Below are 14,601 nucleotides of genomic sequence, written 5' to 3'. Positions count from 1 at the left end.
GTGTTTCCCTCATCGCATTGAACTTTTTTCTGCATATTTGTTATGCATCCTCATATTTGCAGAATCTGTCTGAACTTGCCCTTGTTTTCTATCTGGCATTTTCCAATAGAGTTCTAAAGTCATTTACTGTGGTGTTTTCAATTTGGAGAGTGGTTCAATGACCAGCTTTAGAGCTCAGATAGAAAATGACGCAGTTTGCTGGAGTCATGTGTCTCGGAGGGCACGTCCTGCTGTTTCACAGCCAAGTCCGTTGTGATCTCCTGACCTCACAGTCCTTGTCTAGTTCCCTTCTAACAAACCCTTAGGCCCCAATCACTCCCTCCCCTGCCAACTTAGACACACGTGCCAAGACAGAGCGCAGGTCTCTCTTTCTGAATTGGGTGTCATATTTTTTGGACCCAAATACAAACATTTCAGATGAAACTACCCTCTTTCCAAATGTAGTGATTGACATTTTTTAATCTAATATTGCAGCTGTGAACTTGCAGAAAATGTTACAAAGGTGGCGTCTCTGCCAAACTAATGTGCTTATTACAGGTGTAGATGAATGTAAGTATATAAGGAGCAGCGGTTTGTGTAATTAGGAGCCAGGGAGGTGCGTTTCTGGAAGAATTGAGAGAGGATACCGATACAGTAGTCTTTAAGGTGGTTTCCCGGACAGATAGGAGATCAGGGCAGCGATGGCGCAGATGTAAGTGATGATTCCAAACACGATTGAAAGGATAGAGAGCCACAGAGCCTGCCGAGATGCTGCAGTAGCACCCTGGAAATCTCCTTGTGCTGATGCTTTGTTCGTCTGGAGTGGAGAGAAGAGAAGGTAAACAGTTGCATTAATCATAGTGAATGATGGACGTCCCTCCGCTCTCTTGAGATTGTTTACCGTATAACTGCAGTGATTCGCTTTCGCGTAGGATCGGTCAAAGGCGTGATTATTTTCCATCATTACACTATCCTCTCTTTTATTAGTTTCTCTTCTCCTTTCAACTTTGATCCCCTCATTTTAGACAACACCTCATGCTCTATTGGAAATCAATCACCAGAGACCTCTCATTATGACACTAATTAAAGTCTGAATGAAATCCATTGATCAGAGTCTTGTCAGCAATGTGGGCTGAACGTCTGCAGTGCCACCTTCACTGAAAACAGGCTTGAAGAGAATAAAGTTGCTTCAAGTTCACTAATCCTAAAACAAACAAAAAACACCTTATGTAAAGGTTTTGAGTTTTGTATTTGATGTACATCAGGCGATCAGCAAAGGGTACATAGGTTTGTCTGAGGATGAGACAAAGCTGAATAATTCAAGTGCCTTGACTTGTGTTATTCTTATGTGTGGCACTTTGATTCGCTGGTGGCATAATCCTGCAAATCTCAGTGTAATCCTCCCTGAACCCTCAGGTGTAATTCCATAATGTCCAAACTCACTCACTCACTCCAGAGCGCTTGTCTTTACTGCTAATCTCTGGCACTTTTATTCCAACTGACCTTTTGCCCTTTAGACACAGAACTATCAACAGCTCTTATGACTAACTGCTTAGTCTGCAGTGTCGGGGCAAGTTACTTTTAAATATAATGAATTACAATATTGCAATAGAAAAGTATTGTGTTACTTAGTTACTTTTTATGGAAAGTAATGCATTATGTTGCTTTTGCGTATATCAGATCTTCATAACTCCGATATTTTGTTGTAAATTTAAAAGTAATGTTACTTGAAAAAAGTAATCATATTACGCAACTCGTGTTACTTGTAATGCATTACCCCAACACTGGATATCTGTCTGCCTAGATATCAAAATGTATTTAACCAGACTAGATGTGATGTTATAATCAAGCAGTATGGAGCACTGCTGCAGTCTTCTAACAGACTTCTAAGTGTATGATTTTGTGTCCATTTTCTTGTCTTTTTTTCTTGTCCTTTTCATTAGTTGGCATTGCAGTCTGTTTTCCATTTTCATAATATTTCACTGAAAGACATGAATGACACTTCTATATTTGAGAGGTATTGATATGCAGACATTGTTGTTTAAACAACTAAAATTTTATATTTACAATATAATGACAGTGATTGGCAGTGGCGCCTGTACCTGTACAGCTGTATGCACTGTGTTTCCATGCAAATATTTTAGCAGTCATTATGTGCTGTTAGGGGGAAGTCGTGGCCTAATGGTTAGAGAGTCGGACTTGTAACCCAAGGTTACGGGTTCAAGTCTTGTACCGGCAGAGATTGTAGGTGGGGGGAGTGAATGTACAGTGCTCTCTTCCACCTTCAACACCACGACTGAGGTGCCCTTGAGCAAGGCACCGAACCCCCAACTGCTCCCCAGGCACCGCAGCAAAAAATGGCTGCCCACTGCTCCGGGTGTGTGTGTTCACTGCTGTGTGTGTGCACTTTGGATGGGATAAATGCAGAGCACGAATTACGAGTATGGAACCATACTTGGCCACATGTCACGTCACTTTTAAATGTATGTCCCGTATTTCTGACAGTTGAACCAGTTTGTGAATTAGTCATTCTTTTCTGTCAATTAATTCTTTTCAGTGAACTGGTAGAACGTGTTTGTTTAAATCGTGTCACATTCGTTCGTTCCACTCTCTTAATGAATAAACTGAAGCAGTTTCTCAGTCAGTAAAATGGAAAGTATCAAAATACTAAAAAATCCAAACAGCACTGAATGAAGTGGATATTCACCTACAAACAACTTAAATAAAAGTGTACTGTTTAAGAGGTAACTGAGAAAATTTAGCTAATCCTGTGTGTAGTGAATAAATGAATAAGCGGCTGTTCACACTGAAAGTGTTTTTGTGTTCACCTACACTGTTTCTCAGTTGTTTTCCTGTTGAATATGCACTAAATTGATGTCTTTGACCATTTTGTTTCTTTTTTTTGCCATTTTTCCGGTTAACATTTTTAAAAACATCTGCTGGTGTACATTACTCTCACAGTTCGTTTGGTCCAAAGAGTCTTATATAAGTCTTAGAAGTGCATAGGCTACATACAGTGGGGAAAAAAAGTATTTAGTCAGCCACCAATTGTGCAAGTTCTCCCACTTAAAAAGATGAGAGAGGCCTGTAATTTTCATCATAAATGCTAGATATACTCAAGAAAATTAAAACTTCTCTCAGTGTTTTCTCTTGGATGAAATTCTGCAAGCACCCATAGTGAGCCCAAAAGAATGAAAAAAAATGTCCCTTACCTTTTGGGAAAGATAGAACGCTGCAATGCCCAGAGGCCAGAAACAACAGAGCATGGAGAAGAAAGCCAGGCCCAGGTAATCTTGAGGGATCATGATGGGAAAGTTGCTTTCACTGTCTGTATCACTGAAGTCATCACTGGAGGAGTCCTGCGGTAAATTTCACAATCATCAGCACCAGAGAGCTTACATAATGTTACATAATGTAAATAGAAATGATTTACTAGTCAGAAATGATAATTAATTTATTTTATCAGGGGATCAACCTTTGATTAATTTATTATTTATTGTATGTTGTACTCAATTCTTCATAGGATCCTGTGAAAGGGAGTTTCAGAGATATGATTAGTTTAAAATTGTAGGTTATATCAATTGTTTTTGTAACATGTGAACTTCAGATGTAATTAGGTTTTCTCCTACAAAGGTAATGACTTGCATTTATTTTTAACTGTATCTGTTGCCAGTTTTTCTGGTTCCAGTAAGACAATGTGACTGAATGAGGTTATGCCAAATGTGCACTAGTTGTGTTGCCTACAGGCAAATTCTGACTCATGTTGTTTCAAAAAAGAGCTGTGTTTTCTATCTGTCTCGTTCTCTTGGACCGTGTCTGACAACAGCTCATTTCACTCTACAGCCATAGTGTTTACGTCCTCCAGATGTGTCATGCATTTTGAACTTCGATGACTTCATCTCTACACAAAAAGGAGTCACGGACTAAAAAGTATGGGAAAAGGGAAACACTTTTGGCAAGCGTCTACAATTTCCACTGGACTCAGACACCGATATGATGTTTCTGTGATGCAACCACAGTACCTTAACTACAAGCTACTTTTTTTTTTTCAACATGGAGCAGTGTAGCATGACAAAATACTATTTGCTATATTGCTGTATTTGTCATCACATTGCATCAAAGCTATACAGCCGGGTGAGTAGAAGGAATAGTCAAGCACGTTCTGGCCTCTCTCCCATTTGTATCATTAAGTCTGATGCATTTCAGTAAATAATTACATAACTGATCAAATAAATGATCCACTGATTAATTTGAACCCCACACTCTTAAAAATAAAGGTGCTTCAAAAGGTTCTTCAAGCGATGCCATAGAAGAACCATTTTTGGTTCCACAAAGAACCATTCAGTCAAAGGTTCTTTAAAGAACCATCTCTTTCTTACCTTTTTATAATCTGAAGAACCTTCTTTTGCCACGAAGAACCTTTTGTCAAACAGAAAGGTTCTTCAGATGTTAAAGGTTCTTTATGGAACCATTTAGACAAAAAGGTTCTTCTAAGGCATCGTGAAGCACCTTTATTTTTAAGAGTGCAGTTTCAATGTTTTTGTGCTTGAATAGAACCCCCTTAGATTGAATTTTGTTCGCTTCTTATTAGTGACTTATAGTTTTTAAACGTAACCATTTGAAATTACGAGTAGTTTGTAAGCAGCACTGGTTAGATTGCTTACAAATTCTAATCGTTACTGATTTCAAATGAAATGACATGTATTTAAGGTTTATAACATGATTACTTTGTGATTACTTAGATTACTTCTGACCTAATGTATTTATCACATAGATTTATATCGAAATCGAAATATAGTATATTCTATTTATCAACATTAAACATTACAACACATGGACAATTATTCATAAACATGAAAACAGCAAGAACATTACATGGACAAATTCTTCCAGGTTTGAAATATTTTTGTCAGGTCTTCAAGAATCAAAATAAAGGTAAATGGATATGTCACTTATTTTTCTGAAACGCATAAATAGTCTCAAAAAATTATCAAAAAAGTAAAAGTGTATTTTGTGTAAATTTTTGAAGCATAGTATAAAACCAATTCACACAAAAATAAAATTAGCATTATGTGTACTGTGCTAATTAATTTGGCATGTATGTATTTCTGAACATATCTAAGTCAGACTTTTTTTTTTTATAAAAAAGCAATAAATTATGAAAAATGTACCTCCACTGTGTAAATAAAATGCAATCATTCAGTTGTTAATAAGCTAACTAATCTGACTATTTAAAAATATAACGTGATTACACATAATTTCTGGAATCTGATCATGTAATCCAGATAATCAGTTACTACCCAGCACTGTTTGTAACTTGGCAAGCCACTGTATCTTTAACAGTGGTCAGGTTCCTGTCAATCTACTTCACCATCAGAATTGAAAGTTTGAGATCTCACAGGGGATTTTTAATTATACTTAAACCTCACAGCCATCTGAAATTGATATAAAGGCTATGAATATTTAAAAGATTAGCCTTGCAATCATGCTACCATGTCCCACATCACTTTTAAGTGCCTACTGGTATTTAAAAAGAATAATATTTTATTAATGCTGTGTCATAGTAGAGCAGGTCCTCATAAAACACTACAGTCACTCGCTCTGGTCTTGCCGGCCTCACAGTCGTCTCTCCTCTTTGTTAGCACTGCCTCTGCTCAGAACTGGATTTTAAATATTTCAATGGCAGCAGTTTTACACGACCTCCTGATGAAAAGCTCTGATGGCATGACAGCATGTGTAATCAGTGCTGACAGAGAGAACCTCAAGTGCTCTTTTAAAGGGATTGAGTGTTTGTGTGACAAGCCGCTTTTCAGAGGAATGCTTTTGTGCTCTGACGCCGAATGCTAAGTGTTTGAGTATGTTTTATTTGATCTGCATGTGGTGGCGCAAAAGTAAATCGTGTCAGATTTTTTGACAGACATAAATGGTCTGATACTTTGATGTTTTCTTGGCTGTCACAGGTAAAGAAACACCTTTTTTAAGCTATCAAGCCAAATGATTAGTGGGTAAGCAGAATCTGTAATATGAATCTTTGCTTTTTCGGCCTAGATCTTGTTTGCTGGTGTATGAAATAGAAGTTGGCATGGAGCTCATCATCATAGTGGCATTATTATTCACACACCAGTGGACACAGAGCTTTCAATAATCATGCTAGGTTTGAAGGCCAGTGTCCACGCTCAACATCCCCCCTGCTATTCATGCCTTTTGATTTTTCAATTTAAAAACTCATTCACCTATCACTGACTGTACTGCATTTGAATTTGTGCTGCGATATCCAGAGCATTAGGGCTTAACGGCTAGGTGATTTTCTATTTTTCCAATGCAGGAAGCAATGAGGATTTGGACTGTGAATGAACAACTGCGATGCCAGTAAACAGAGAGTGACTTGGCACAAACTCAGTTCCCTCTGCTCTTCAGAGTTCAACTGCAACAACAATGAATAAATGAGCGGAAACAAGAAAATCAAACAAGCAGCCACTGCCACCATGGTGGCATTTTGGCAAGACCAAATCGAGATGAAAACAACAGGCTGAATGTATGTTTGTACTGTAGATAGTGTTCAAATGTTTTGGGTCTTTTTCAAAAAAAGTCTCATGCCCACCAAGGCAGCATTTATTTCATTAAAATACAGTAAAAACAATAATATTGTGAAATATTACAATTTAAATATAAATAATTTAATATATTTTTTTATGTAATTTATTCCTTTTATGGGAAAGCTGAACTTTCAGCAACCATTACTCCACTTTTCAGAGACACGGGATCCCTCAGAAATATTAATAATATGTAATATTATTTGAACACTTATTTTTTATTTAGATTTTATAGTTATATATTTTTAGTGGAAACATGATTCTTAGATGAATAGAAAGTTTAAAAACAGCATTTATTTGAAATAGAAATCTTTTTGCATCAATATAAACGTATTTACTGTCATTTTTAATCAATTTAATGTGCACTTGCTGAAATCAAGTTTTTGAACAGAAGTGTATATAAATAAATAAATAAATAATATAATGCATGGTAATTCCTTACAGGTATGAATTTTTGTTGTTTTACCCATGTCTCAGTATTTAATAAAAATGTGGATTATTACATTAAAACTTTGTTAAACAGAGTAAAATAAGTATAAACCATTTCAGTATTGATTTAAATGTGTTTTTCAAGACACTTTATTTTCTATAAGAACACAGGGCCAAAACTGCCTGTAGTTGAAGAAACACTCATGTATTGTATTCTGGAGGAAAAGTCTTACCTCAAAGTCTGGCGAAAGGTCATCCCCGTCTTCCATGCTGTAGGATACACTATGGATATCTCTTGTCTCTGCCAGTAACTTCCTTTCCAATGGTGAACCAGGGCCAATGTCCACAAAAGTGGTTTCCAGATACTCCCTACTGTGGATGCCCAAGGAATCAGCAGCGGCCCAAATGGAAGTAGGAGGATAAAGAGCGTCTAGAGTGCTAGGCAATGAACATGGATCCAGTAGCTGCTGCTGTTGAATGTCTTTAGAACGGCAATAATTCCTCCAGTCCAGAGGGGGCAGTCTTTTGTCCTCCTCATTTCTCATCAATATGCTTTTGAACAGTCCACTACCACTAGTGCCTGTTTCACTTGAGTTTATGGGGCTGCTGTCACCCAACAATGGATGTTCTAGTTCATCCAGATTCTCCATTTTCACAGATCTGGATTTGACATCAACTAATGCTTTCCGGCTGATCTGGCCAACTATTTTACTCTTAGGAATATGTCATTTATATGAAAGCAGTAACATATCAATTTAAATAGTTTTTTTTTGGTGGATTTCACACAGATACAAGCATAACCCTTAATGGGGAAACTAACTCATGTGCTCCTCAATCTCCTCCCAGCTTGCAACCATGATTTTAGTCCATGTGTTTAAGTGCACAGAGCTCTTGAATATTCCATTTTCTTCACATGTCTATGAAATTTTCTTTACATGTCTATGAACAAGCTATTTGTTCCTTCACTTGATGACTGAATGCAAGATCCATGTAGCACGTTGTACGCAATTGGATATATCTCAGCCCATAAATATGCTAATGTGCTTCATTTTGCATGAAAAAAGATGGAAGTCACTTCTGATGATGGAAAACCGTGATTAGCAACAGACTGTAGACAGGTTGTGAAATAGTGAAGATTTTAAGCGTGAACCTCCCTTCTGCTCTCACAAATTCAGATGAGAGGACGGAAATGTTTTGAACAGAATTGTGTAGTGGGAGACTTTTATCTAAATATGTAGAGTGGAATAAAAATAGCTGCGATTTAGACAGTCCAAAGCTGATAGGAATATTCTCTGAAGTGCCAAAAGCTTTGAAGGAAGTGTCAGCATAAGTGTAAAAAAAGAACATTGACAGGTGGTTGAAAGACTTATCAGCTTTATCAACTATGCACATATATATATATATATATATATATATATATATATATATCGTTTTAGTCATCCGGTGTGTTTTCAGAGCCGCAGTGTGAAACAGACTTCAGACGTCCACAAAAATAGCATCCTCTGGAGTGTGGCTTCCGGTCAGCAAGTGCTCAAGAAACCCATTCCATTTGTAGCAATGTCTTGATGAAGAAATCAGAGAGCTCGGGTATTGATTTACAGCACTAGCTGAGACCAGAAAGCTCTTGTGGGACCTGTATTTTTAATGTGCCACTCGCCCCCAGCCGTGTGAAGTCTCTCAGAGTCGTGTCTGCCGCCCCTCACCTCTCATGATGGTACTTGGACTGTGCTGCCAAAAGAAGAGAACAAAGTCAGAAAAAGCATTTAGCTTCAGTGCACACAGAACAGCCCTTGATAAGTGATCCCCAAGTGTCTCTATTTATAAGGCCGGTCTGCTATAATGCTTGAGTGGCAGGATGGTATGTGCCAAGGAACGGACACTAATGAACTCAGCATCTGCCTTTGAACACTTCTAAGCGGTCTATTCCAGAAGCACGTCTGTCTCAAAGGCAAAGAGCATCAGTGAAAGGGCAGAAGGCTCGTTGGTTTGGAAATATGGTCTGCAGTTAGAGGGCAACGGCCCAAGTTCTCTTTAAAAAATTTTGATGGGCATGACGGTTCAAGAGCCATTGCTGCAGCACACTCTGGCGAATCATGATGCGCTGCACGTCATCTAGTCCACTTACTCGCTCCACATACAAATCTCTGTGGCCCTCACCTAAAAACACTCAAATAGCCTTGGTATCAGCATCTAAATCTGTCGCCGGAGAGAAATTGAGGTCCAGCAGAGGTCTGCGGCTCCAGGCGGTGTATTTATAAAATTTCCAATGTAAACACCTTGACGAATGCCTAGTTATATAAGATAGTCAGAGTGAAATGGAGCTTATTATGTGGTGACGTCCTCCCTCTATGATATGCCCTTCAGCTTGTTTATTCTGTCAGTCAGACTCATTTGTCATCAGGATGTGAGCCATCTTGATTATTCATCAAATGGTGACCGCTTTTCTTCTCCACAATAGCCTCTGGTTTACAAAACCAATTACTCTTTTGAATGCACTGTATATTGTAATGTGTATCTTGTCATTACATACATCTTGTATTTATTGTACTATAGCTGCATGCTGGACAGATTTAAAGTGTGACCAAGGACAGTGTGACAATTCTGGTCACTCACATGGCAAATAAAAGAGATTAATAAACTGATCAATCAAATTGAAGAGAATCTTGCTGCTCTGACACTAATTAATATTTTCAGTAGTACTGTTAAGTTGTTTAGTTGGGTAAATTGCATTTGAAAATGTACATCGCTAGAGCACTTGTTGTGCATTACGGCCTCATAGAAATGCTAATTCAAGTAGGAAAGGGATCATTTTGAACTGTACTATAGCTGCATGCTGGACAGATTTAAAGTGTGACCAAGGACAGTGTGACAATTCTGGTCACTCACATGTACTGGCAAATAAAAGAGATTAATAAACTGATCAATCAAATTGAAGAGAATCTTGCTGCTCTGACACTAATTAATATTTTCAGTAGTACTGTTAAGTTGTTTAGTTGGGTAAATTGCATTTGAAAATGTACATCGCTAGAGCACTTGTTGTGCATTACGGCCTCATAGAAATGCTAATTCAAGTAGGAAAGGGATCATTTTGAACTGTTTGCAAATAATATTTTAAAATATCCATTATTTGTATGTCTACTGTTGAAAATGCCAAACGTTTCTTGTCCCGTCACATTGACTTAGGAATTACATGCATCACGGAAATGATACCATGTTTTTGATTCAAAACAGCCAGATTTCAGAAAAAATCAAGTTGTTTGCATCACTGGATATTACTGTCAGTCTTTTAATATTTTTTTTTCGAAAAGTAGTTGTTATATATTAAATGTTTTGCTACTTCCATCTTACCTCGCTCTCTGAAAACTTCCAACACTGAAAACTTTCAGCATTAAAACGCTTTACGCTGGAATTCGCCCTCTGCTTTTGTGAACAGTAAACTCTGCTTACTTTGAGTTGATTGGCCATCTTAATCATTTTGACATTGTTAGACTGCTGAGGCAGAACAGTCTAAAAATTTAACTTTTAAACCTTTTTGTCATCCTAACAACAAACAGACCATTGCGTAACGGAGTGCAGTGCAAGAATTTCAAATGTTGGGGGAAGAGTTTGGCCATTTCTGATTATTGGGGGGCCATTTACTAATTATGGGACACCACAATATGCCAACTTGCATACCGCCACATTTTATTTTTTCTCTAATCAAAATGTAATCTTGACAACATTACAGTGTAATTCAATATGGAGCTCATACTCATGGAGGAAAAAAACTATTTTATTCTCAAACTGAGCAAAAATATGCAATTTGATGCATTTACTGATATTTATATGGCTAAAAAGTATTATGAAATTCTGATTGCTTATCTAAATCAATAAGATCTTTATAACAGTATAGCAGACTGCTTACATAAAATGCATATAAATATCAGTAATCAGTTTATATCTCCCAATAATATGTCTTAGTAAGCTGATATTCAAATGCTTCATTTTATGTTCAAAGCTCTGGAACGTTATTCTTACTTTAGAAAAATAAGTAGAGATTTCAAAGCAAAAAGCCACATGTACCTTAACCTGATCGAGTGTTACATTTTTAGAATTATACTGAGGCGTTTTATTTGCTAAAAAAATGTGTGTGTGCGTGCGTGCGTGTATATATATATATATATATATAATTTAGAGGCCTTCGAAATTTGAGTATCAAATATGATCAGTAGGCTTTTTATAGGGTTAAGATTATAAATGTGTAAGAAAGAAAAATATATATTTTTGCTAATAATTATTTGGTGTATGGAAACATTTTAGTTTTTTGAAAAAGCCAGATAAATGAGCCCAGCGTTAAAAATTAATCAGATGATCATAAAAGGCACAATTGCTTCCTTAAAATGCCCATCATCTTTACATTTCACTAACTGCCTTTGTGAAGAGCTTCAGTTAGTCACTTTAGTTTAGAATGACCTTATGAGTAGAGTCCCCTTACTGCAGTGAACTTTATGTGTGGTTTAATTTGACAGTCTAGAGTCTCCAATTCTATGGCATTACACTTGATGTAGACCTTCATTTGATCAATCATTATTGACTGAAGAGTCTCAGTCAGTGGGTGCAAAAGAGAGCAACCTGGTCTGATCAGAATCTGCTGTCACATTCCCCAGGGGCCCCTCTGTCAGTCAGTCAGCCCCTGAAAAACCAGGATGACAGTCTCAGAATGATAGGCATCTGGTGCATGTGAGCAGCTGTCTCTCATTGCTAACCTTGTGCTGTTCTCGATCAGTCCTCTACATGCCTGTCTGCACCAGTCTAGCAGACCTGAAATCATCTCTGTCAGTGGCAATATGTAGTTGCTAGAAATTACCCGAGGCATAGCTATTTATTTAGTAATTTATTATGTAAATGGTTTAGATTTAGGATGCACGTTGCATCCTTTAAACTAGTTGTTAATGGATTCTACTAAGTGTTAATGGAAACTTTGGTAAAAGGATCAAGCATGCTTAATATTAATGATATGCAAGAATACTGCATTAGAAAAAAAATATTTTCATGTATTTAATTAAAATTTAGATTTTAACGATTTCTTCAAGACAATCATTTGCCCTCTGCAGAGTGTGTGTGAATATAATATAAATATGCAGTAAAGAGAGAGTTCGTAGCTTTTGAAAGTTTAGCTAAATGTCTGAGTTCTTCTTTGCCATAATGAAAGTGAATGGTGGCCACAGCTATCAAGCAGGGTTTTTAGTGAATCATTTCTGTCTCATCCTCACAGAAAGCTATTGTATGACTTCAGAGGATTTGGAATATAGTGCACAATGGATAACTTTTAATATGATTTCATTGTGCATTATTGGTCCCCATCCACTTTCATTATATTCAAGAGAGCAGCTTGAACCTTCTGCTTAATATCTCCATTTGTGTTCCACTGGGGTAAAAAATCCCATACAAGTCATACAGGTTTGGAACAACATGAGAGTAGGTAAATAATGTCAATTTACATTTTTTGATGAACCATCCCATTAAACGCAGAAGTCTTAATTCAGCAAGAATGCATTAAAATGAACAATTTAAAGACTTTGTTAAACTGTTTTCAACATTGATAAGGTTGATAAAGATTATCAATGTTTGGTAAGGTTTAATAAAGAAGAATGGTTACTTGGGCACCAAATCCGAATAGAAGAATAATTATGAAATAATGGCTGCTGAAAGTTTAGCTTCATCATCACAGACATCAAAATTTTTAATCAGTTATTTTAAATTTTACTTTTTTCAGTACTGTGTTACTGTTTTTACTGAATTTATGTATGTTAGTGCAACTAACAGGGTCTTTGTTAATGCTTTTGTCAGTTGTTTTTCTTAGATCTTTTGGTTACAGCGTGAGACAAGTGCAGTTTTGAAAATGAAGCTAGCAAACAAGAGATGGAAAACTGATTCATACAGTTGCCCACTCATTAGATCGTTATGACTTTTTATAATTCAGAATCATTATGAGTCAGTTCTGGTTAAATGTTTTAACACTGTTTTGTATTTTGATTAAAACATACAGTGCAGCATATTTTAATTGGCAAAGGAATATTTCAAATTTTTTCAGTCAAAAATAGCCCATGCCTACAGTATTACAGCCATATCCAGCTGCTTTGCTTCAAATAGAGAGTCAAAAAGGAAATCTGATTTCAGAAACACATAGAGTGGCATGATAAAGAAAGAAATTGACTCTATAGTGGTGCATTTTGATCAATAAAGTAGAAGCAATATCGAACTGCATCTGATTTTATACACTATCCATTACCGTACAGAGCATCATGATGATATATGGAGCACCGTCGTATGAGACTGTTCCGGTCGAGTGCAGATCTGCCAACATAATGGTGGTCTGGATTGTGGCAGCGAGTGCTGAAGCATGCATTACTCTGCTTCATTTTGCTTTGCTGTGCTCTCCTGTCTTTCTCCTCCTCCACTCTGGTCGTCATGCTCTTGAGTGTAGACAGAGCGCCAGGGTGATAATTCAGGAGCAGGTCCCTGCTCTCGCTGACATCAACATTGCTGCAGTGCACCTCTGAACACATTGGACACTAGGAGAACAGGCAGCATGGAGAGGGCCACAAACATCAGGAAAAAATGTGGACAGACCTACACCCACACACATTCACATTGTTTATTTATTGTGCATCTGTTAAAACAGAAATAAGCTATTTTCTTTTATAATATACAGTCGTGGTCAGAATTATTGGCACCCTTGGTAAATATGATCAAAGAAGGCTGTGAAAATAAATCTGCATTGTTAATCATTTTGATCTTTTATTTTTAAAAAGTCACAAATATCTAACCTTTCATTGAACTAAAAAAAAATGAAAATGGGGGGAAATCTCATTATGAAATAAATGTTTTTCTCAAATACACGTTGGACACAATTATTGGTACCCCTAGAAATTCTTATGAGTAAAATATCTGTGAAGTATATTCCCATTCATATTTACAATTTTGAGCATACCTGGGTGATTATATGAACATTAAATTATCCAGCCAAGGATAGGCCATTTGAAAAGGCCAAATTCCCTTAATCATCCATCACAATGAGAAAAAACAAAGAATATATTTCTGATGTGCAGCAAAAGATAATTGAGCTTTCCAAATGAAAAAGGGACTTTAAGAAAAGAGCTAGAGCAGTGAAAATTCCCATTTTCACCATCAGGGCAATAATTAAGGATTTCCAATCAACAGAAAATGTTACAAATCTGCCAATGAAAGGTTAGATTTATGTGAATTTTAAAATAAAAGATCAAAATGATTAACAATGCAGATTTATTTTCACAGCCTTCTTTGATCATATTTACCAAGGGTGCCAATAATTCTGACCACGACTGTATTTTAATTGTAATTTATTGCTGTGATGACAAAGCTGAAATTTCATAAGCCTTTACTCCAGTCTTCAGTGTCACATGATCCTTCAGAAATCATTATAATATGCTGATTTGGTGCTCAAGTAACATTATCCTTTTTTTCAGGATTGTTTGATAAATAAAAAGTTCAAAAGAATAACCACAAAATCAGCATATTAGAATGATTTCTGAAGGATCATGTGACACTGAAGACTGGAATAATGACTGCTGAAAATTCA

The 14,601-nt window shown here is 36.7% G+C and overlaps 1 protein-coding gene across 2 annotated transcripts in view; it reads right to left on the bottom strand.

Annotated features, from left to right (window-relative positions):
* Positions 1-396: 396 nt before the first annotated feature.
* The window catches only part of LOC107560149 (transmembrane protein 91-like), a 25,615-nt gene continuing 11,410 nt past the window's right edge, over positions 397-14,601 (bottom strand). Inside the window, exons 2-4 of one of the 2 annotated variants that reach the window (XM_016244237.1) lie at positions 7,235-8,729; positions 3,192-3,338; positions 397-796 (exon numbers count right to left, since the gene is read on the bottom strand). In XM_016244237.1, the coding sequence (XP_016099723.1) occupies positions 641-796; positions 3,192-3,338; positions 7,235-7,651 (720 nt within the window). In that variant the 5' untranslated portion in view covers positions 7,652-8,729 and the 3' untranslated portion in view covers positions 397-640. The remainder of the gene's footprint in view (positions 797-3,191; positions 3,339-7,234; positions 8,730-14,601) is intronic. The other variant, XM_016244238.1, reaches the window with a different exon arrangement.

Source organism: Sinocyclocheilus grahami, unplaced genomic scaffold (assembly GCF_001515645.1).
Source record: "Sinocyclocheilus grahami isolate Dianchi unplaced genomic scaffold, SAMN03320097.WGS_v1.1 scaffold712.1, whole genome shotgun sequence".
In the NCBI taxonomy this organism is placed as follows: Eukaryota; Metazoa; Chordata; class Actinopteri; order Cypriniformes; family Cyprinidae; genus Sinocyclocheilus; species Sinocyclocheilus grahami.
The sequence above is the reverse complement of the archived record's forward strand: the minus strand, read 5'-3'. Positions and strand labels throughout refer to the sequence as shown.